Source organism: Eleutherodactylus coqui, chromosome 2 (genome assembly GCF_035609145.1).
Source record: "Eleutherodactylus coqui strain aEleCoq1 chromosome 2, aEleCoq1.hap1, whole genome shotgun sequence".
Lineage (NCBI taxonomy): Eukaryota > Metazoa > Chordata > Amphibia > Anura > Eleutherodactylidae > Eleutherodactylus > Eleutherodactylus coqui.
Window position 1 is genome coordinate 136,153,878 of NC_089838.1, and position 22,314 is coordinate 136,176,191.

General features: G+C 42.5%; 1 protein-coding gene across 1 annotated transcript in view; it reads left to right on the forward strand.

The window, feature by feature from the left end:
- Positions 1-22,314, forward strand: part of MYRFL (myelin regulatory factor like) — a 104,053-nt gene that overhangs the window by 13,040 nt on the left and 68,699 nt on the right. The window contains exons 7-12 of the mRNA XM_066589303.1: positions 1,979-2,174; positions 3,996-4,072; positions 6,513-6,623; positions 8,220-8,310; positions 16,547-16,747; positions 21,452-21,560. Of these exons, the coding sequence (XP_066445400.1) occupies positions 1,979-2,174; positions 3,996-4,072; positions 6,513-6,623; positions 8,220-8,310; positions 16,547-16,747; positions 21,452-21,560 (785 nt within the window). The remainder of the gene's footprint in view (positions 1-1,978; positions 2,175-3,995; positions 4,073-6,512; positions 6,624-8,219; positions 8,311-16,546; positions 16,748-21,451; positions 21,561-22,314) is intronic.

A 22,314-nucleotide genomic window follows, 5' to 3' on the forward strand; every position in this document is an offset into this window, starting at 1 on the left:
GTAGCTTGTGATACTTTCCAATATGGCAACTTATGGAAAGTTAAAGGAAATGTTACATTTAGCGTATTTTAATGCAGTAGTCCACAGTACAGCAAGTATAGTCTCCAAGGACAAACTTCGCTAGGCTACCATGTCACAAATCAAATAAGAGGGTGAAGATAAACAATAGTATGAATAAAGAGTTGTCCAAAGCAGTACTGAAATAACTGATATCCAATAGATATATAGCCACTAGAGATGAGCGAGCGTACTCGGCCACGCCCCTTTTTCGCCCGAGGGCCGCGATTTTCGAGTACTTCCGTACTCGGGCGAAAAGATTCGGGGATCGCCGTGGATGAGTGGGGGGTTGCAGCGGGCAGTGGGGGGGAGAGGGAGAGAGGGCTCCCCCCTGTTCCCCGCTGCTACCCCCCGCTCTGCCACGCCTCCCCCCGCCCCCCCCTGAATCTTTTCACCCGAGTACGGAAGTACTCGAAAATCGCGGTGCTTGATCGAGTAATTACTCGAAACGAGTAGGTTCACTCATCTCTAATAGCCACCAATACCAGGACAGAAAGTCCAATTAGTATACATGAATAAGGCATAATATCTGGTAAAAGTTCAGAGTCAATCATAGAACAAGAAATTGAAACAATCTTATTGGGCAAATAGAAGATCCACATCTCAGGGTTTACTAGTTAGCATGACTTGGGGTGAGTATAATATCACTTCCTCCCGCTTTTCTATCACCTGATATTTTCTTCGCCAATATGTTGCCAGGTTTAGAATTATCAGGCTCTGTTTTCGACACTGTTGACTAATACTGTGAATCGTTCTTCCTGACGTTACATAGGATGTGAATCCTCCATTTGCCAGTAAAACAGTCCCAATTTCTTGTTCTATGATTGACGGTGAACTTTTACCAGATGTTATGCCTTATTCATGTATAGTAATTGGACTTCATGTCCTGGTACCTTGATATTATTGTTGGTGGCTATATATCTGTTGGTGGTCAGTTCTTTCAGTACTGCTTTGGGCAGCTGTTTATTCACAGTATTGTATATCTCTGCTTTTATTGCATATCTATTAACATTTATGTTTTATCTTCACCCTCTTATTGGGTTTAATGCAATGCATAATTCTGCCATACCATACATTTGATTGCTGGCATTTGGGGCTTATATGTATGCTGATGGACAGCAATGGTGTTTCATAGCATTTAAGTACAGAAGGGTAGAGGGTTATAGTACGATGTGTTAATTAATTCTGTATTGGAGCATTTAAGTCATAGAGGTACGGCTGCCTGTCCACGGACGTAGCGATATTCCGCAGCGGATCTCTGCCACGGGAGCCGCCGCCTGGAAGCAGGGGAGAGGTGACTGTTCTTCCGCACTGACGGCAGAGAATCGCGGGATTTGCCACCCGCTTGTGGACACGGGTGCTGCGCTTTCGATAGCAACGCTATGGAAAGCGTTCACTGCGTTCCCCACGGCCGGATTATCGCCGTGAGGAACCTAATGAAAATTCACCTGTGGACAGGCAGTCGTAGTCCCATACTCTACATCCACCACTAACAACCAGAGCGAAGAGCAACTTTTATTATGGAACACTCAGCCCTACCATGCATTACATGATTGACCGCTCATCTGAATGAGTCCCATGTAATTCTAGCAATGGCTGCTGTAAAGGAAATGTGGGATGAAACTTCTCCCATCAATTTTATCTATTTGCCATAGTTGTGGGAACCAGACCTCTTATCTGATTTCCAGAGTCTTGATCAGTTGACCTCTTTAACTAATGTGGCTACTAACAGGAAGCACAAATAAGTCTCTTCTTCATAATCACTATTGTTTTTCTCATGTGCTTCATATACAGTATATACTTTTTTGTACTTAAGTGCAGACAGGAAGCGGATATCATTGCCCAAAATAAATCATTGCAGTTGTCATGTGGTTTAGGAGTTTACAAATGATGTTGGGTTACTCTGTGTTCTGTCTTATAGTCCTGCTGTAGGATACCAAGTAATCACTGACAAAGGATTTAACTTTTCAACTGTGGATGATGCATATGTCTGCCAGAAAAAGAACCACTTTCAGGTCACAGTTCACATCCGAGTGCTTGGAAACCCCAAATATCTCAAAACACAGCTGGGCCTGAGCCCAGTTGACCGCTTTTATGTGAAAGTCTTTGGAGTAAAGGTAAGCTGCATTCCATGCATATTTATATTTCTAGCATGATTCATCTTGGTAATATTATGAGAAGCATTGAAATTCTAGTGTAATTATAGCCTTTGAAAGTTCTCCTGTTCTTTTTTTTCTGCTTTTTTTTTTTTTAATCTAGTTTATTTTTGAAGAGTAGGAGTACCATGGGAAAGCCACGCGAACATGGAGAGCGTGTGTGTGTGTGTATATGAGTGTGTATATGAGTGTGTATATGAGTGTGTATATGTGTGTGTATGTATGTGTGTGTATGTATGTGTGTGTGTATATATATATATATATATATATATATATATATAATATATTGTATAATATATATATATTTACACTCCATGCAGATGGTTTAGAACCTATGGCATCAGATTTGAACCCAGCAGGGTCAATTTTATAGAAAATGGGGCCCTAGACAACAAGCAAAGTAGCACCTTTTCCCTTGCTCACCATTATACTGGTTGTTAGTGAGACAGCGTAGCCACGGCCCATCAGCTTGCGTGTTTTGACCAAAATGCAAACTAATAGCAGTACTGAACGGCTGCTATGTTAAGTCAATGGAGAGGGGCGAGGGAGAGCGAGGAGTGAAATCTCCTCCAGCTGCCCCGCTGTGAGCCAACAATACTAGCTCCTGTGCTACAGCACGGGTGCGAGTATATGCGGGGACAAGTGTTGGGAATCATTTGCCCGACATTCGTCCAGTGTAAATGGGCCTTAACTGTGGAGTAGAATGGAGTTGTTTGCTACAGTCCATGGTTGCTTGTGTTTTTTTATTCGCCTTCTAGGAAATAGGGACCATGGGTAGATGTCCCATTTATCATCCCCTAAATTTGGCTTTGGAGCCATCGTGCAGCTAATACAATGCTGTATTTGTTTTTCCCATTTGTTTTTTTGGTATTATGCTCCTTCTGTATAGAATATTATTTCCTGGACAAAAAAAATGGATTAAAATTGTATTTAAAGGGAACTTGTTACCACCATCTCACTCCTAAAATTAACTTCACTGGCTGGCAGGGGATGAAAAATCAATCACATCTAATGCCCTCCTTAGTCCTAATGAGCCTATGTACTCACACAATTAAATTCCAAAGTTAACCCATGGCATATGCAAAACAACCGAAAAGTGTCATCTGGCTGAGAAGAGTCACGCTAATTTATGAGCTGCTGAACTAACCTCAGTCCCACTCTCTTGATAGACAGGCTTTCCTATGTAACGAGAGATGCAACAAAGTGTCGTTCAACGGAAAAGAGGTATGGTTGGATCTGCAGCTCTTCAATTAACATGACTCTTCTCTGCTCATTTGCCTACAGCAAGTTATAACTTTGGAGCCTAATTAAGGGTTTGTTCACACCTATCGGAAATGCTACCAATTTTCCACAGTGGCAGATCTGCAGCTGATTTTGGTTTGCCACTCCTCGCACATCACAATCGGCAGCCCCCACTGCAGCACAGAAAGCAACCCTCATCCGGCAAAGTGCTTCGGCCAGCAATCAAATGATGCGCCCACTTTTGTATCACCTGACCAGGGCCACTGCGCTTAGCAGCAGTTGCCTGGTCAGGGATGTGAGGGCTGCTCCGTGCGCTACAGTGATTGCGAGGTGAGGGGAGCATCAGACTCATAACAGAGGAACATTGCACTACAGGGTTTTATGAGAAGATACCGTTATTGTTTTTTCATGGGAAATGCAGGTATTAAGAAGTATATTTGACGGGGCCCCTTTTAAATAACCCAAGTAGGTACTTAGTCAAGTAAATATGAACACCATATAAATGTATTCTGTACATTAACATATTAAATGTTCATATAGGTAGAAGCTATGAACCAGACTATTACAATTGAACAATCTCAGTCTGACCGCTCCAAGAGACCTTTCAATCCCGTTACGTAAGTACCTTTCCCCTCTCCCTCTCAGACCCGTGGGTTACTAAGATTTCTGTAAGAGGAGTTTTAGCATTGTATTTAACAGCTTACCTTGGTTGCTGTTCTTACATGGTTTAGTTCTTCACTGTAGTAACACTTTAATGTCTCCTAAAATGTAAAGCAATGATAAATATTAACACAGTTTACATTGTTTTCATATATTGCCTTCTCCACATTTTGTTTTGCTGCTTCCTTCATAGATCAAGCACATGAGCAGACCGGCTAATACCCTGTTTTTCTTAGAAGCAGCCCTAACATGATTTTTGAGGATGCAGCATGATTCTACAGGATTTTTGAGGATGCTTGAAATATAAACTCTACTCTAAAAACAAGCCCTAGTTACAGTTAATAAAAAAGTCAATTCAAATAGTGTCCAGGCACCTATACATGTAAAAAAGTTTAATATTTTGTAGCAAAAATTAATATAGGATCCTGTCTTATTTTCAGGAAAACGGGGTATATAGTACCATATGCTTATTTTCTCAATCATTTAGTTACAACGTAATCAAAATTCTCCTACAAAGAAATGAAAACCTGGTGTAAAAAAGCCTCCCGAGGCACTCTAGGGGGACATCCTATCCAACGCTCCGCGAGATGCGGCGTAGAAACCCCAGCCGGTAAAAGTCTTGCAAGAGCTCCCACCCCATTCCCCCTGAGGTCAACTCAGGTACTCATCAATTTAGACAAAAGGTAGTGCTGAAATATTTCATCTATATCAAAAACACTTTAGCAAACATTTCTGGATATTTACATAGAATTTCAAAACGTAGTGAGTGAAGACATTAAAAGCATGGTGCAGGCATTATATTAAAGGGGTTTTCCCATGACCTCAAATAGCTTTTCTCTGTTCTCTTTGGTTGTTGCTGACATGTGACTGTTACAGCCAATCACAGCCTATAAAAGTTCCCTGCTGTGGCCTTTTATTGGTTGTAGCAGTCACATGTCCTGGTCAGCAGTTATCAAGAAGGACAGTAGTTGTGAAGCAATTTTTAGTAATGGGAAAACCTCTTTAACCCCTTCCCGCCCCATGACGTAAGGGTATGTCATGGCAGGGTGGTGCTACCCGCAAAATGACGTACCCTTATGTCATAGGGATAGCGCGAGATCATAGCAGAGCTCGAGCCATCCCGCAGCGGGGGTGACCCCCGCTGTTAACCTCTTCCTTGCCGCGATCTAAGTAGATCGCAGCATGGGAAGGGTTCACAGAGGGAGTGCGCTCCCTCTGTGAAGTTGCCGGGCTCTTGCAATATAAACGCAGAGAGCCCGGCCTGTTGCCATGGGAACAGGACGCCAGAAATTGGCGTCCTGTGTTGCCAGAGCCTATGATCACTGTAGCTCTGCCATGCCTTATCACAGCGATCATAAGTGCTATGCTGCAAGTCCCTCAGAGGGACTCAAATAGTGTAAAAAAAGAAAAGAAAAATGTAAAAAAAAATGTTAAAATGTTTGTGCTTTTTCTGATATTAGTATAAAAAAAGGTAAAAAGAAATTAAAATGGCACATATTTGGTAATAACGCGTCCGTAACGACGTGTACAAAAGATTGAAGATGCTTTTTATTTTGTACGGCAAAAAGCGTGCTAAAAAACAGAGGAAAAAGGCAAATTTATAGCATTTTGCCTCCCAAAAAATGCAATAAAAGTGATCAAAAAAGCCGTATATGCACCAAAATGGTACCAATAAAAACTACAGCTTGGCTCGCAAAAAAATAAGCCCTCATAGAGCTCCGTACATAGAAAAATAAAAAAGTTACAGGACTTTGAATGCAGCGATAATCATTGTAATCTTATCGACCCGCAGAAAAAATATATGGTGTCATTTATGCTACATGATTAACGCTGTAAAAAAAACAAACAAACAAAAAAAAACTCTATGGCAGAATTGATGCGTTTTCTCTCCCTACGATCATAAAAATAATAATAAAAGTTTTACAATCTAGTCTATGTACCCAAAAACGGCACACTCAAAAAAACAGCCCTTATACGTCCGTGTCGACGGAAAAATTAAAAAGTTATGTCTTTTGAAAAATAGAGATGAAAATCCGCCAAAAATCGGGCGTCCTTAAGCCCAACATAGGCCATGTCATTAAGGGGTTAAGGAGGTTGAACACTTAGCGGTTTCAAGCCGGCAGTTGTCTGTGCCAGAAATATACTCAGAGTCAACAATGAAATTCAACGGTGAAAAAAACCTCTTAAAATAGAGGGATGGACAATTCCCTACTATGTTACTGCCTGTACAATGTGGAGTTTTTAAGTGATCTCAGCAGCAAATATGGGTATTGTGGAAATATTGCATATTATAAGGTATTTCGTGTCTCTGAAAATGATTTTGGGTTGCAGTTTGTCATTTGAGGTAAGCAATTCCTTTACCAAAATGTACTAATCTTTCATTTCCATTTATTTTAGAGTAAATTTGCCCCCAGATCAGGTCACTATAGTAACACTGGGAAGGTTACATTTTAGTGAAACTACAGCAAATAATATGAGGAAAAAGGGGAAACCGAATCCAGATCAGAGGTACAGTACAATGCATGTGCTTAATGATGTCTCATCAGGTCTGCTCCATAGCCCGTGCCATTATATAGGATATTGTCTGATGCAACTAGGAAAAGAATCCCCATATTAAATTTAACCCTTTGTAGGTCCGGAGACTTAAGGGTGTAACCTTATGCGATAACACTGTTTCGCGCTGTTAACCCCTCACATTCAGCAATTGGTGTCGATTGTGGCATGTAAAGGGTTCACAGAGGAAGCACGTTCCCTCTGTGACATTATTGGCAGACCTATTGCCTTTGATCACATTTCCCTGTTTAAAAAAATAAAATAAATGTACCATTAAAGACTACAGCTCATCACGGAAAAAAACAAGCCCTGTCATGTCATTGGCCATGTCAATGGAAGAATAAAAAAGTTATGCCCTTTTGAAAAGTGGAGACAAAAATCCCCAAAAATTGTGTTCTGAATCCCAAAATAGGCTGTGTGCGTAAGGGGTTAATTGGTTTATTCATAGTCAATTGTACGCATACGCTCATGTGAATTAGCCCTTAATCTACAGATTTCTCATCAGCTCTTTAAAAAAGTGACAGTCCCCATAAAAATGACAACTACATTGCCCTCAAAACAGAGACTAAGGGTCCATTTAGATGGGACGAATGTCGGGCAAACGATGCCCGACACTTGGCCCTGTGTGTCCTCGCTCCCGTGTTCATGCACGGCAGCTAGAAGCTCTGGCTCGCTCACAGAGCAGCCAGCAGGGTGGCGGAGCGGCTGCAGGAAATTTCTCTCCTCTCGTTCCCCCACACCTCTCCATTGACATAGCGGCCGTTCAGTACTGAACGGCCGCTATTTAAACTGAGTGATCAGCGAATCAGCTCATCATCCATCGTTTATGCAGCATATGACTGCATGATGAGCCCGCCTAAAAGGGCCTTAACATAGTGTTAGCTCATCAAATCAGTAAGGCCTTATTCACACAACTGGATAATTTACCTGCGTTAAAAAATCGTGACCATCTGAAGCATTGTCTTCCAATGTATTCATTCAGATGAGCAATTTTTAGCTGCAGAAAAACATCACACCGGGAATAATAGAACATTTGCCGAAATATGTTGGAGCCTACTGTGGAAGCTGAAAAAAATGGAGGGAGTTTATCTGCGCCAACGCTGGGAAAAGAAGTTAGGTGTCCCTATTTCAGAATTAAAGAGGTTTTCCAGTGAAATACTATTGATGACCTATTATCAGGATAGGTCATCAATAGTTGATTGGCCGGGGTCCGCCGCTCGGGATCCCAACCGTTCAGCTGAGCAGGTGCACGCGGTCAGCGGCGCTTATAACTGCAGGTACGGCTCTCGTTGATTTTAAAAAGGAATGGTCTGCTAAATTTGAACATGCTCAATATTTTTGTTCTCAGAGAAGATGAGCTGCCACCAGAGGCATCTGATAATAGATTACTCTACTCTTCTCATTGTACGAGGAGGTCAAGAGGAATAGCTGTCCACTCAATAAGAGTTCAGTGGACAACTATCCTCAGTGCATGACCAGCTTACAGTAAATGTTGCCTGTGTTAATCCTGTCTTGTTGGTCAACATTTTATTCCCTGTTGCCCTTGTACAGGTATTTCATGCTGGTTGTTGGTCTGTATGCTGTAACCAAGGAGGAGCCCTATCTAGTAGTAGCACATGTGTCTGAGAGGATCATCATAAGGGTATGTGTGTGTTATCTATTCATTTTGATACAATACTACTTCTTAGAATCTGCAAGTACTGCTCTAAGGCCTCATGTCCACGGGCAAAAGATTATTTAAAATCCGCAGCGGATCACCCGCATGCGGATCCGCACCCCATAGGGATGCATTGACCACCCGCGGGTAGATAAATACCTGCGGATAGTCAATAAAAGTGATTTAAAAAAAAAATGGAGCGTGAAAAAATCAGGACCATGCTCCATTTAGGTGCGGGTCTCCCACGGGGACGGCTCACGCGGGCTTCTATTGAAGCCTACGGAAGCTGTCCGGATCCGCGGGAGACCAAAATCAGAATATACTCACCTGCTCCAGATCTTCCCTTCTTCACGGCTTTATCTTCTCTCTGTCGCGGCCGGATCTTTTTTTCTTTGGGCCGGCGCATGCGCGCGGCACGCAACCGACGTGCCGTGCACATCCGCCGGGCCGAAGAAAGAAGATTCGGCCGCGACGGAGAGAAGATGAAGCCACGAAGAAGGGAAGATCCGGAGCGTGCGAGAGGTGAGTAATTGCTATTTTCATCCCTCATGTCCGCGGGGCAGGAGGGACCCACTACGGATTCTCCATGAAGAATCCGTAGCGGGCCTGATTTTCCCCGTGGACATGAGGCCTAAAACCATGCTAACATGACAATGATATTTGTAAAATGTGTGTTTGAGTACCTGTCGCAGAATTACAAACTGCACAAAAATACATTTTTAAGGCCCTCTCACACATGCATCAAGGAAACACTGCTCGAAATCACAGCATTTTACCCCGATTTCAAGCAGTGTTTCTGAACGCATTGTACAGTGTTTGACAGTGCTTTTTAACGCACTGTGATGGGTGATGAGGTGCTTTAAAAAACACGCAAAAATAAAACAGACAGTGCTTGAAAATTGCGGTGTTAGAGCACAGGTCTGCGAAGCCCTATTGAAATCAATGGTGGTGTTGTACCGCGGTTAGCGTGGTGCTCGGATGGCAAATGCGTGAGCGGCCTAACTCAGTTTTTTTTTATTTGGTAAAAAACAACTCTACAATATATATTATACTAGCAGACGTACCCCACATTGCCTTAAGTTTTCCAAAGTGCTTGATTTAGCTATGTAGCATTTGACCATATTCCGATTTTTATTTTTGCTTTTGCAAATGTTAAGACTGTAATTACTAGAGAGCTAAAACCTACCCTAAAACCTTCAAAACACCTGACATACACATGTGCTTAATTTGTTGCAGATTGACCGTATTCAGATTTTTTGCATATATGTCGCGAATAATATGTTCCAAAGAGTGGACACTGAGAAGATTTGGTGCAGAGTGCTCCAGTTATTTACATATATATATTTGATTATGCTAAATTAGTTGTAAACTGAATAGCAAAGTGGGCTTAGGCCTTGCACGCACAGATTGCAGTAGAATCCGTGCGTGCCCACAGACATGACAGGAGAAAAGCAGCTTCTTACCTCTCCGGATCCAGCGCAGGTCCCCCTCTGCGCCGGCCGGATCTTCTTTCTTCAGCATGGCGGATGTGCTCATTCATATTCATCATAATGTGTGTGTGTGTATGTATATGTATATGTATATGTGTGTATATATATATATATATATATATATGTATATGTGTATATATATATATATATATAATATGATTAGAGATAAGCGAGTATACTCGCTAAGGCAAACTACTCGATCGAGTAGTGCCTTATGTGAGTACCTGCCCGCTCGTCTCAAAAGATTCGGGTGCCGTCGGAAAGCAGTAAGTTGCGGGAGTGAGCGGAGGGGAGAGAGTGAGAAAGAGATCTCCCCGCTCTCCCCCTCCGCTCCCCGCTGGCACCCGAATCTTTTGAGACAAGCGGGCAGGTACTCCCATAAGGCACTACTCGCTCGAGGAGTTTGCCTTAGTGAGTATGCTCGCTCATCTCTAATTATGAAGAATTTTAATGAGCTCTAAACACCTAAGCCCATGTTTGTTATTTAGTTTACAACTAATTTAGCAAAAATTTTGCAGATTAAGAAGTTCAAGTGACATCTAAAATTTGGTGATTATTTTTATTCTCACTCCTTAAAAAAAGGTGTTTCAAGTGGGTGTGGTTAAAGGGGTATTTCGATGACATTAAAATACTCTCTATATCTGCAGGATAGGGAATAACTAGCTGATTGGTGAGGTCCAACCGTTCGCTAGAATAGGGGTCCCATGTCCCCTAAGAGACTGGCAAAATGAAAGTATCAGCTGTTCTGGCAATTTGTGGAAGTTCCAGCGGTCAGACCCTTAACAATCAATCAGTTGTTCCCTATACTGTGGATAAGGGATAACTTAACCCCTTCCTGAATCTGCCATACATGTATGGTGGATGCTGGTGTCCGTCTATGGAGTGGGCTCAGTAATTGAGCCCATTCCATATATGGTTGATGTGCGCTATCTTTGACAGCAGACAGCAGGTCGTAATGGCTGGGATCAGAGATAACTCTGATCATGGCTGTTTAACCATTTAGATATTGCTATCTGTCCCAGCAGTGATATTGAGTTGGCCTGACAGAGGAAGGGAGCTTCCTCTGTCATCTGAATGGCCCCTGCGACAAGATCACAGGATGCTGTTCAGTTAATATAGTCGTCTGGGAACTTATGAAGGCCCCCAGGTCTGCTATGGATTTCTTTCTATTTAGTCCTGACATAACTTAATAGTATGCCCGTAAAAGTACAATATACTGCAATACCTCAGCTACCTAAAGTACAAAATATGCCTGCATTAGCACCAGGTACAACTGCTTTCAAGCCTAGAATGATTGTCTTATTTGGCTAGTTGTAATTTGAAATATTGTTGCAAATGTTGGCAGCGGAACTGACACTTAGGGATGCTTTCTTCTGTGATGGAGTTTGTCAGCACGTGTAACCCTCCATCACTCAGATTTGGATGTGAAAGAATGAATGTCATCAAGATATTTCACAAGAGTTTACATCTGCCAGCAGAAGAAATACACGGGATTATGCTAACCCTGCTTTATCCTTGAAATGCAAAGACCTGCCAGAGATGAAATATGGTTACATGGGAGCAGGGTGATGTCAGGCCCAAGGAGCAAGTTGTGTTCAGAACGAATAGAAACTGTGTCTATGTATCTGCGAAAGCCCGATGCCTGAAAGAGGGAAATGTTCTTGCCATTTCCCCTTGGTGACAAAGCCTGTTTGTGCCTTAATGACCAAATAATTTTTCAGTTTTTTTTACACGCCGCATTCCTGGAGCCAGCATTTTTTAATTTTTCCGTCGACATAGCCATAATGAGGTCTTGTTTTTTGCGGGGATTGTTGTATTTTCTAATAGAATCGTGTTTGGGTACATATAATGTATTGTATAACTTTTATAAATTTTTTTAGAGGGATTAGAGGGATTTTTATGGTGTTCAGTGTACAAAATAAATAATGTGATAACGTTATTCTGTTGGTCAGCACAATTCCAGCAACACCAAGCTTATTACAAAAAAGTATGTTTTGCTATATTTGTACACAAAAAACACTTTTTTTTCTTAAAGATTTGCTTTTGTGTTGTTGCATTCCAACATTTTTATTTTCCATCGATGGAGCTCTATGGGGGCTCGTTTTTTGCAGGATGAACTCTAATCTTCATTTATACAATTTTTGGGACCATGTAAAATTTTGTTTGCTTTTTATTCCATTTTGGTCCAGAGGCAAGATAAAAAAAAACATGCCAGAATCGCAGATTTTGTTTATTTTTTTAACTGTGTTCACCATGTAGTATAAATAATATGGTAACTTGAATCTGGGTGCCAGTACAATTACACCAATACCAAATTTATATAGGGTTTTTTTTCTTGTAACTTTTTCACACTTTTTAAAAAAAATGTATTTTTTGTTTATCAGTGGATTCAAAGACCCCTAACATTTTTGTTTTTTGTCAAGTGTTATGTGAGGTTTGTTTTTTTATTGCGGGATGAGTTGTACTTTGTAATAGTATCATTTGTTTGATCACTTTCTATTCTGTTTTTTGTAAGGCTAGATTGGCAAAATTAGCTATTTTGTTTGGAAGAAAGTAGCCATATTTTTCTAACCCTAGACAAATCCCCTTAAAAATATACAGTGATTCTTTAAGCAACAATGGCCTTAGGCCTCATGTCCACGGGGAAAATCAGGCCCGCCGCATTCTTCATGCAAAATCCCGCAGTGGGTCCCTCCTTTCCCATGGACATAAGCCCTAAAAAGAAGAATTACTCACCTGTCCTGACTCTGCGGATCTGCCCTCCGTCGTGGACGGATCTTCTTTCTTCGGCCCGGCGGATGTGCTCGGCACGCCGGCAGCGTGCTGCGCGCGTGCGCCGCGCACTTTTTTTTTTTTTGAACTCCTGCTCTCCCACGCTCCCACACCGGAGAGCAGGAATTCAGCTGCGGGTCTACCGCAGATCCGGACAGCTTCCATAGGCTTCAATAGAAGCCTGTGGGAGCCGTCCCCATGGGAGAGACCCGCACTAAAATGGAGCATGCTGTGGGTGTTTTCCCGCCCACGCAATCCGCGCCTCAAGGGAAAATGACATCCGCAGGTATTCAAATACCTGCGGGTGTCCAATGCATCCCTATAGGGCGCAGATCACGTGTGCGGGTGACCCGCTGTGGATCTGTCCCCGTGGACATGAGGCCTTAGGGCGCATGCACTACTGTCTAGTAGCGCCTCACTACAGTGCACTACAGTACTACATTTTCTGTAGCACTCTTTACCTGTACCAGGATGCACTGCTCTTTTGGACACCAGCTCAGAACAACTCCATGTTATTTTTCTGGTACTCTGTGTACTGTGTAGGCTCTGAAGAAGCTCATGTCCTCAATTTAAAAAGTGATTTCCATCTTCTAGCAGATCTTTCTGACATTTATATGAAGAGCTCGTTCTCAAAACCAGTTTTCAGGAGGACAAAAAAAATTTAATCTACTTGTATTCTGTGCGGTGGACTTGTAATTAGTCTACATATTATATAGGTCTCTGTAGACTGCAAATACAAAATCTTGACTTTGCAGGGTGTCTATTATGGAGTGCTAAAAGCTTCATACCTAACTGGAACAAGGCAAACGTCCATTGATTTAATTTGTTTTCAAGCATTTTGGCCACTTTATATGGGGATAATATATGTAATCATTATTGAGAACCAAGAAATACATTTTCACCTACCCTGGTTAATGTTATGGCTGATCAATCAACTCTCAGCACTGTGTACACTGGTTGCTTTATAATATATGTAATTGTTAGTACTTTTATTTCATTAGAATATGGACTGAACTCATTTTCATGAAGACCGAGGATAATGTGTTTTTTTCTCTCTAACACTGGGAATTTCTCCCATTTGATGGAGTAGCCAGAAGCAAAGCATTTGAGGATGTAACTCCTTTTCAGCACTTTTGAACTATACGCTCTTCACATATTAGGATTTGCTTTATCTGTTTAGTTATCTGCTTAATTTTCTTTAATCCTGTATTTGTATTACTTTTGGTTAACATTTTTTTGAGGTTTTGGGATGAATTATCCTTTTTCCATAGAGTTACGATTTCAACATACAGTGGTCATCCTGGAATCAATTAATATTGTATATTGGAGAACCGCTGTAGTATGATTTTGTATTTAAATTGCCTAAGCAGATCTAAATGTCTTAATGATTACAGATAGCAAACAAACCCTCTGTGTAGTCTGACCTTGCATGTAGTTTGTATCTGTGCATAAGAGCTATAGAAACGAAATTGTTATATTTTTTAAACAAGACTATTTTCAAATTAACTTAATTGTCTGATGAACTGGGACCATGATTACTGACTTCTCTCACCTCCTTCCCCTGATGGTCATTGTCTCTACCTCTTTGTTACTTGGGGCAGAAGGCGCATCCTCTTCCATTATAGATCAGCTGTCACTGCCACATGAAGGGTGCATGTGCAATGCATGTTTAGTCCACTCTTAAAGGTCACATCCCCAGCTTTCATTCGCCTGCAAATCTGCACAGACTCTTATCTAGTTAAGATACCCTACCCACTGGAGGGTGCCCAAGCATTTAGCCTCTCTGAGGTGCAGAGATGTTACCTTGTTTTGACAGTTCTGATTTTGATCTGTGCTGTTCCACTTTCTCCAGCTTTCCCGTCTACTCTACTCCTGGCCTTGGCCTCTTTGACCTCAATTATTCTGTCTACTGCTTGCCCTGACCCTCTCCTGTTTCATCATTACTAAAGTATTCTGCCTGTCCGGACCTCAGCTCTGCTTTAACCCCTTAAGGACCAGGTTGTTTTATACCTTAAGGACCAGACACGTTTTAGGGATTTTACCCATGTGGCGGTTTTACTGCTCCATTTTTTTTCCTTTTAGCTACCAAAATTATTTTTGCTGCGTTTTTTTCCGTGACATATAGGACTTTTTTTTTTTTTTTAATATCTTTTTCACTGACTTTTTTTTCCCATTTTTTAGTTTTATTGGGGGTAAAATAATGATTTTTTAAAAACATTTATAGTTTTTTTAAAAATTATTTTTATATTTACACTAAAATAAAGTATGAAAATGGGTTCCTCTATTTATTTGGGACGTTTTGATATATAGTATGTATGGTTTTGGTTTACAGGGCGCATATGGCGATGGTTTTTGTTGGCGTCTGCTTTGTGTTATTCTCTTATGTATGTATTGTTGTTTTATTCTGTTATTTTGTTTTACTTATGTATGTAATTATGTTTTTTACTATCTATGTCCCCCATGACGTCATATAAGACCTCTGGGGGACATTCCCTTTTTATTTTTGAGCACTGTATATCGGGGAAGCAGAAGGCAAGAAGGGTTAAAAACCCCTCCTGCCTTCTGCTCCAGGTTATCAGCTGTCACTAACAGCTGATAACCCGTTCCTGCCTCTGACTGATTGCAGAGACAGGAGACTTAGAGCACCGCCGTATTTTTACTATCGGCGGTCCTCTAAGCCCAGGACCAGCCGCTGTATATATACAGTGGCTGGTCCTAAATGGGTTAAGACCATGTCTCAGTCTATACTGTTGGGTACCACGTTATAGAAACACCTATCAATTTCTGTGAACAGCCTCTTAATGCTGGGTTCACAAAGGGCGGATTTGCCGCAGAAATTTGCTGCTGCAAATCCACCTGCGGCCACTAATCCTGGGATTAGCCATCCATGTGGACAAGATTTGTAAAAAAAAATCTTGTGCACACGGGGTAGCGAATCCGTTGCGGCAAAGCCGGCAGAAACCTGCGCAGATTCCTGGGACGCAGCATGTCAATTCTTTTTTTTTTTCTGCTGCGGCCTTGCTCTATTTTATTGGAGAACCGGCCTTAAAAGAAAAGCAAGGCGGCGAAGCCGCTCCAAAACCCGCAAGTAAGTGCCGTGGGTTTTGAAACTGCGCTTCCTGACAGGCAAAACCGCAAGATTTCCGCCGAGAATACGACCTGTGGAAACCAAGCCTAAGGCCGCCTGCAGACGAGCGGGTCGGATCCGGCAGCGAGAATTCTCGCCGCGGGACCTGACCCGAGCGCCTGCAGAGACGAGCGCGTACTCACCGGCGCCCCGCGGCCCCGGCTCTTTCATGTGCCGGCTGCCGGGCAGCCGGCGCATGCGCAGACCGGAGCCGGCGGCCGGGTGAGTGACGTTTCTGTGCAAGGCTCTGCGAGCCCCGCACAAGAATAGGACATGCCGCGGTTTGTTTGTGGCGCGAGATTTCGCGCGGCCAAACCGCGGCCGTCTGCATAGGAATGAGTATTGTAATGCACTCCTATGCAGGCTTTCAGTGGCGGATATCCTGCGGGAAATCCCGCCACGGGATTTCCGCCCGTGTGCAGGCGGCCTAACAGAGACTATTTTTGTGGTAACAGTCTGGGGTCCCTCATAGTGAAGACCAGATCCTGATTAGTGAAGTTAAAAGTTAAGGAACTCCAGGTGCAGCCCTAAGCCAAATGGGTTTTCTAGCACAATGCATCCACACGTGTTGCTGTGACAAACTGTTTCATTTTAGAAGCATTGGATCAATATAAAAACATTTTAAAACATGATTAATTTCATTATAGAATCCGCATGTACTGTATATCTTATAGCTTTTGGTTCAATATGAAAATTGTATGCTGCAATGGTTCTCGTTAATTATTCTGTACATATATAGCCATACAGCACCTATAGTTACATGGCATGTAGCAGTTAATGAAAACCTTTTCATGCATGTTTGGAAAATATTGTTTGGTATTTTGTATCTTAGGCATCGAACCCTGGGCAGTTTGAGAATGATAATGATCTCCTGTGGCAGAGAGGGCATGTCCCAGAGACAGTGGTGTCTCACGGTCGAGTAGGAATTAACACTGACACACCGGATGAAGCTCTGGTTGTCTGTGGCAATGTGAAAGTGATGGGGATGGTCATGCATCCGTCTGACAGTCGAGCTAAGAGGAACATCCAGGAGGTGAGTCCCAAGGAATTGTTAGGCTATTCTGGTCTACATTGCTAAGTACAAACATCATTCAAGTGACACAAAAGATATGGCTTCTTCCAAAACACATCATAACAGTGACCTGTGCAGAAGAATACTTCAGCAGCAGCCTCCTGCTATATTATCATACAGTATTCTTCTTGCTTTCAGTCTTTTTGCCACTTTATATTTGCCAATCATATTGGTACTTGCCTAGATGCATTTTGCCACTTTCAGACTGTAACCGGCAGTGTTTAATATAGCAAAAATGACTGCTTTTCAGATGTAGAATTAGTGTAAAAAAACTAGATTTTGTAAAGAACTTACCGTAAAATCTCTTTGTCATGTTTATTGGGGGACACAGCAATGACCTTGGGTATATAGCACAGTTGGGAAGTGACTAAATGAAGTGCTAGTTGCACCAGTGTTCCATTCACTTTCAATGGGACTGCCAAGGTACGCAAGTGGCACTCACTCTGGTATTTCCATCAGCCCCATTTAAATGAATGGAGCGCTTACTGCGTATGCTCAGCTAGCGCTCCCTTAATGCTGACATCACTGCAAGAGTCGCTTCTTTTCACGATGGGGTGGGGTCTCAGTGGTGAGATCCTCACTGATAAGCAAGTTATCACTTATCCTTATTGTTCCAGTTTGTTGATGTGTTTTTTAAACTGGGGTGCCCAGAACTGGACACAGTATTCCAGATGAGGTCTGACTAAGAAAGAGTAGAAGCGGATAATTCCCTTGTGTGATCTAGACTTTATGCTTCTCTTAATACATCCCAGAATTGTGTTTGCCTTTTTTGCTACTGCATCGCACTTTTGTCTCATGTTCAGGCTGTGATCTATTAGTATACTCAAGTTATTTTCACATTTGCTGCTGCTTAACTCAATTTTTGTATGTGTTTTTGTTTTATTTTTTATTCCCCAGATGTAGTACTTTGCATTTTTCCTTCCATTCTGTTAGTCGCCGACCACTGTTCAAGCTTATCCAGATCTTTTTGAATCCTCTCTCCTTCAGTTTTAAGGTCTTTTTACAAGCAAAAATAATCTTTCAAACGACCAAAAGCTTGAAAGATTTAGCAATGCATTTGCATAAAGTGTTAATGGCTTTAATGGCCATTAAGACTTTATCATCTTCATTTGTATGTAGAGGGACCTCCAGACGTTTGCTGAGCTGGTCATGTGTTTAAACACATTCCATTGTTCTCCTCCTGGCTAGTGTAAACATGCCGTGAGGAGAACATCCTGCAGTCTTGAAAAATGAGCGAAATGGATTGAAATGGAATGTATTTGCTCAGTCTTTCAGCGGCTGTATGACTTTTATGTAAAATCCACCGTCCAAATGAAATCCATTGTAAAATCCATTGTTCAAATGAAAAGTGCGCCATGCCCGCGTTTACATGTAACGATCACTCATTTTCGTCTTTCAATTTTGAGTGATAATCCTTGCTTGTAAAAGGGCCTTTAGCTATCCCTCCCAATTTTGTGTCGTCAGCAAGCCTGATCAATTTCCCTTAATTCCCTTATCGTTTATAAAAATACGTTGAACAACACTAGACCCAGGACAGAGCCTTGTGGTATCCCACTCTTATTTGCAGCTACAAGAATGTGTAATGCGATTGTTGCTAGGGGGATGGACAGGTTATTAAATTCAAGGGTTTACTTAATGTTTTATTCATGTACTCAGTGTGCTCAATAAAAGACAATTGTGTGTTATTAATTTAGTTAGATCCAGTTTGTCTAGAATTATGACTTTTTTACAAGCACAATCCATGCAATGTGTTTAATATTTTATGGTTACATATAAAATAGCTTCTTAAAGTGTAATTTAACCTACCCTGTTTCCCCGAAAATAACACACTTATATTAATTTTTGCACTGTCTTATTTTCAGGGGGGGGGGGCGTATACTCACCTGGTCCGTGGTGTCCCAATGGTCTCTGGCGGCAAGCTACAGAGTCCTCCCTGTCTGCCATTTCAGCTTCTTCCGGTGATGGGGCTTTGAATACCCTGCCTCCAGTAAGGTGAGTGCTGTGACTGGCTAATCGAGTGCCAGCAGCCAATTATAGAAGGCGCTCGATGAAGCAATCACAGCCACTCAGTGAATGATAGCACTGAATGGCTGTGATTGGCTCATCGAGCGCCGGCTGTGATTGCCTAATCGAGCGCCGGCAGCCAATCACAACACTCGCTTTGCTGGGGGCGGGGTATTCAAAGTCCCGTCACTAGAAGAAGCTGAGATGGAATGACTCTGCAGTTTGCCGCAGCGCCGCCGGAGACCATCAGAACGCCGCAGACCAGGTGAGTATTGATATTTTTTATTTGCGCAGTTTTGCTAGGTCTTATTTTTTCGGGAGGCCTTCTACTTCAAGTCTCCCCTGAAAACCGGGGTAGGTCTTACTATTGGGGTAGGACCTACTTTCAGGGAAACATGGTAGTACCAATATGTTATAGGTTACATGATACAGGTAACCTCTTTAACTATTTTATGAAGAACATTGTAATGGATATGAAAAAACATGCTGCTTTCTTCCAGAAATAGCATCGCAGCTTTCCATGGGTTATGTCTGATATTGCAGCTCAGTTCCAATGAGATGAATGGAGCTAATATACAATATCAAACGCAACCTGTGGACAGGTGTGGTGCTGTTTTTCGAAAAAAGCTACTATGGTTTTCGAATCATTTACAATCCTTTTTAATTTGCATATAACTTGTTTTGCTTACAGTATATTCTACTGATTAAGGCTGAATGCACACGGACGGATAATCGCTGCGGGATTTGTGGTCAGACACCCACCACGAATCCCGCAGCAATAGCTGTCCATAGACATGCTATATTAATAGATTTCCCCTCCTCACAAGAGGAAATCAACTGCAATTTTTCACTCACAGGTGAGAATCACAGCATGTCCTATTCATCATGGAAAATCGCACAGCCGACTTCCATAGCAGTCAATGGAAGCTGTCCGTCCAGCGATACTCCATGCTGTGAGCACAGTGGAAGTATCACGGGAAATTGCGTCACCACCCAGCTCCAGTGCGTCTTCCAAATGCGCGCCGGCTCGCTGGCAGAGACTCTCACTGTGGATCCAGAGAGGTGAGTATAGGGTCTCTGGGGGCGCCGGGTCTGATTCTGCTGCAATATCTCGCAGGTGGAATCCGACCAGGCCGTGGGCATGAGGCCTTAAGGCCCATTTAGACAACGGTTATCACTCAAATTTTGCTCAAAAGCCGTCTTTTGAGTGACAATCGTTGTGTGTAGCTCCACTTACATTGTGCAGTTTTCATTAAGCCGTCGCTCATCATTTACAGCGGGATACAACTGATGACAGCTGGGTATGAAGAACAGAGCGGTCCAGCTCTGTTCTCCGTTCCCCTCTCTGAGCGCTCGGCTGTATAACAGCCGGGCCCTCGGAACAGGGAACAGCTGGATGCAGAATACAAGCGGGGACACCCTGCTTGTCTTCTGCATCCTCTGCTCCGAGTGCTCTACTGTATAACAGCCGGTTGCTCGGTGTGGGAACAGCTGGATGCAGAAGACAAGCGGGGACACCCCGCTTGTCTTCTGCATCCTCCGCTCGCAGCGCAAGGTGATCGCGCAACGTTTGAGCGATCATCTTACACTATAAATGACACGATTATCGCTCAAAAGTCGTTCAAAAGACATCTTTTGAGTGATAATCGTTGTGTCTAAATGGGCCTTTTAGAGTTCAAGCAGGAGTTATAATCAATTGTTATCCATACTTGCATTAAAAATACCGCTTCTGATTTCACATATACTACCGTAGTAATGCTTGCTCAGTGTTTGCACAAGCTTGCTTCGATGATTTCATTCGGGTAAGTGTAGTATATACCAAGCACTGTACAATAAACTTTAGAGAGAAATGAAATCTCTCTAAATGTAGCACAGCTGATTGTATTTTATTATAGTCAGTGCTTAGTAGAGATGAGCGAGCGTACTCGGAAAAGCACTACTCGCTCGAGTAATTTGCTTTATCCGAGTATCGCTGTGCTCGTCCCTGAAGATTCGGGTGCCGGCACGGAGCGGGGAGCTGCAGGGGAGAGCAGGGAGGAACGGAGGTAAGATCTTTCTCTCCTTCTCTCCCGCCCGCTCTCCCCTGCTCCCCGCTGCGACTCACCTGTCAGCCGCAGCGGCACCCGAGTCTTCAGGGACGAGCACAGCGATACGCGGATAAAGCAAATTACTCGAGCGAGTAGTGCTTTTCCGAGTACGCTCGCTCATCTCTAGTGCTTAGTATACAGCTAGATATAATCATGATAAAATTGAATAACTGTGCAGGTATTCTGCCTATTTTATATGGATCCTAAATCACAGATTGCATTATAATTCATAACAGCATTTAAAACTCTGCTTGTTGTATCTGGAATTGGTAAACCTTTTGTCAATAGACACATACATACTGTACAGCAGTCTCATCTCCAATGATAGAATGCTCTCTTATGTACTGCACCATGCCGCACTGTGTCTGGGGTAAAGTGCACTTCCCATAATGCAAATAACTACTGTAGATAAAGTGTATGCAAACATTCAGTTACTGAATATATGGAATGAAAGTTAAGAAGAAGCCAGGAGACCAGGAAACCTCTAGATAACAGTGCAATAATATTACAGACTGTATTACTAGATGTCACCTGCAACGCGAGACTAAAAAAGATATTTTTCTTTTCTAATCAGGTTGACTCAACGGAGCAGCTCAGAAGAATAGCTCAGATGAGGCTGGTAGAATATGACTATAAACCTGAATTTGCAACCATCATGGGAATTGATTTCCCTCATGAAACAGGTTATATTTGCCATTTTTTACATTAGTTTATATTATCAAATTTCAGAATTCATAGGGTTTTAATTTGAATTATTGTATATATTGCATATATTTTGAGAAAGTAATATTACATCAGATGGACAATAAGCATAATCCATAATTGTGAGTGTTACTTTTACATGAGTTCTGGTGTCAATTTGGAAACCAGAGAAGAGATGGAAGTCAAGGGTGTAACAATAGTGGCTGTAGAGGGTGGTGTTGCACCCGAGCCCTGGAGTCTTAGACCCCATGCACACGGCCGATTTGCACTGCAGAATCCAAAGAGAGCGTAGCATGCTATGGAAAAGTGATTTTTCATGCGTACGAGCAGAAACCAATTGCGGTTTCTGCTCAAGGAGGAAGGATCGAAGTATGCTCCATTTTTGCGCGGATGGCTTACATCGAAGTTAGTGGAAGCCATTTGGTCCGCAGCCCTTCCGCAATTGACATTGCGGAAAGGACACGGATTCTGTGTCATTGCTAGCCGATTATGTGGGAAAAGCAGAAGTAAAAAAAAAAAAAAACTGTACCGCACATGTCTGACGGTGAGCCGTGCGAGCCATCCGCACTGCAGATCGAAGAAAAGAAAAGCAGGTACACGTGGATGTTGCTGCTGCCGGGGCCAGGTTCCGCAGTGGGATTCCGCATGTGGAATCTGACCTGCCCGTGTGCATGAGGCCTTAGAGTCCTTTTACTTGGGTGGAATTATTCCACGACATGCAACAGAATTTACTGA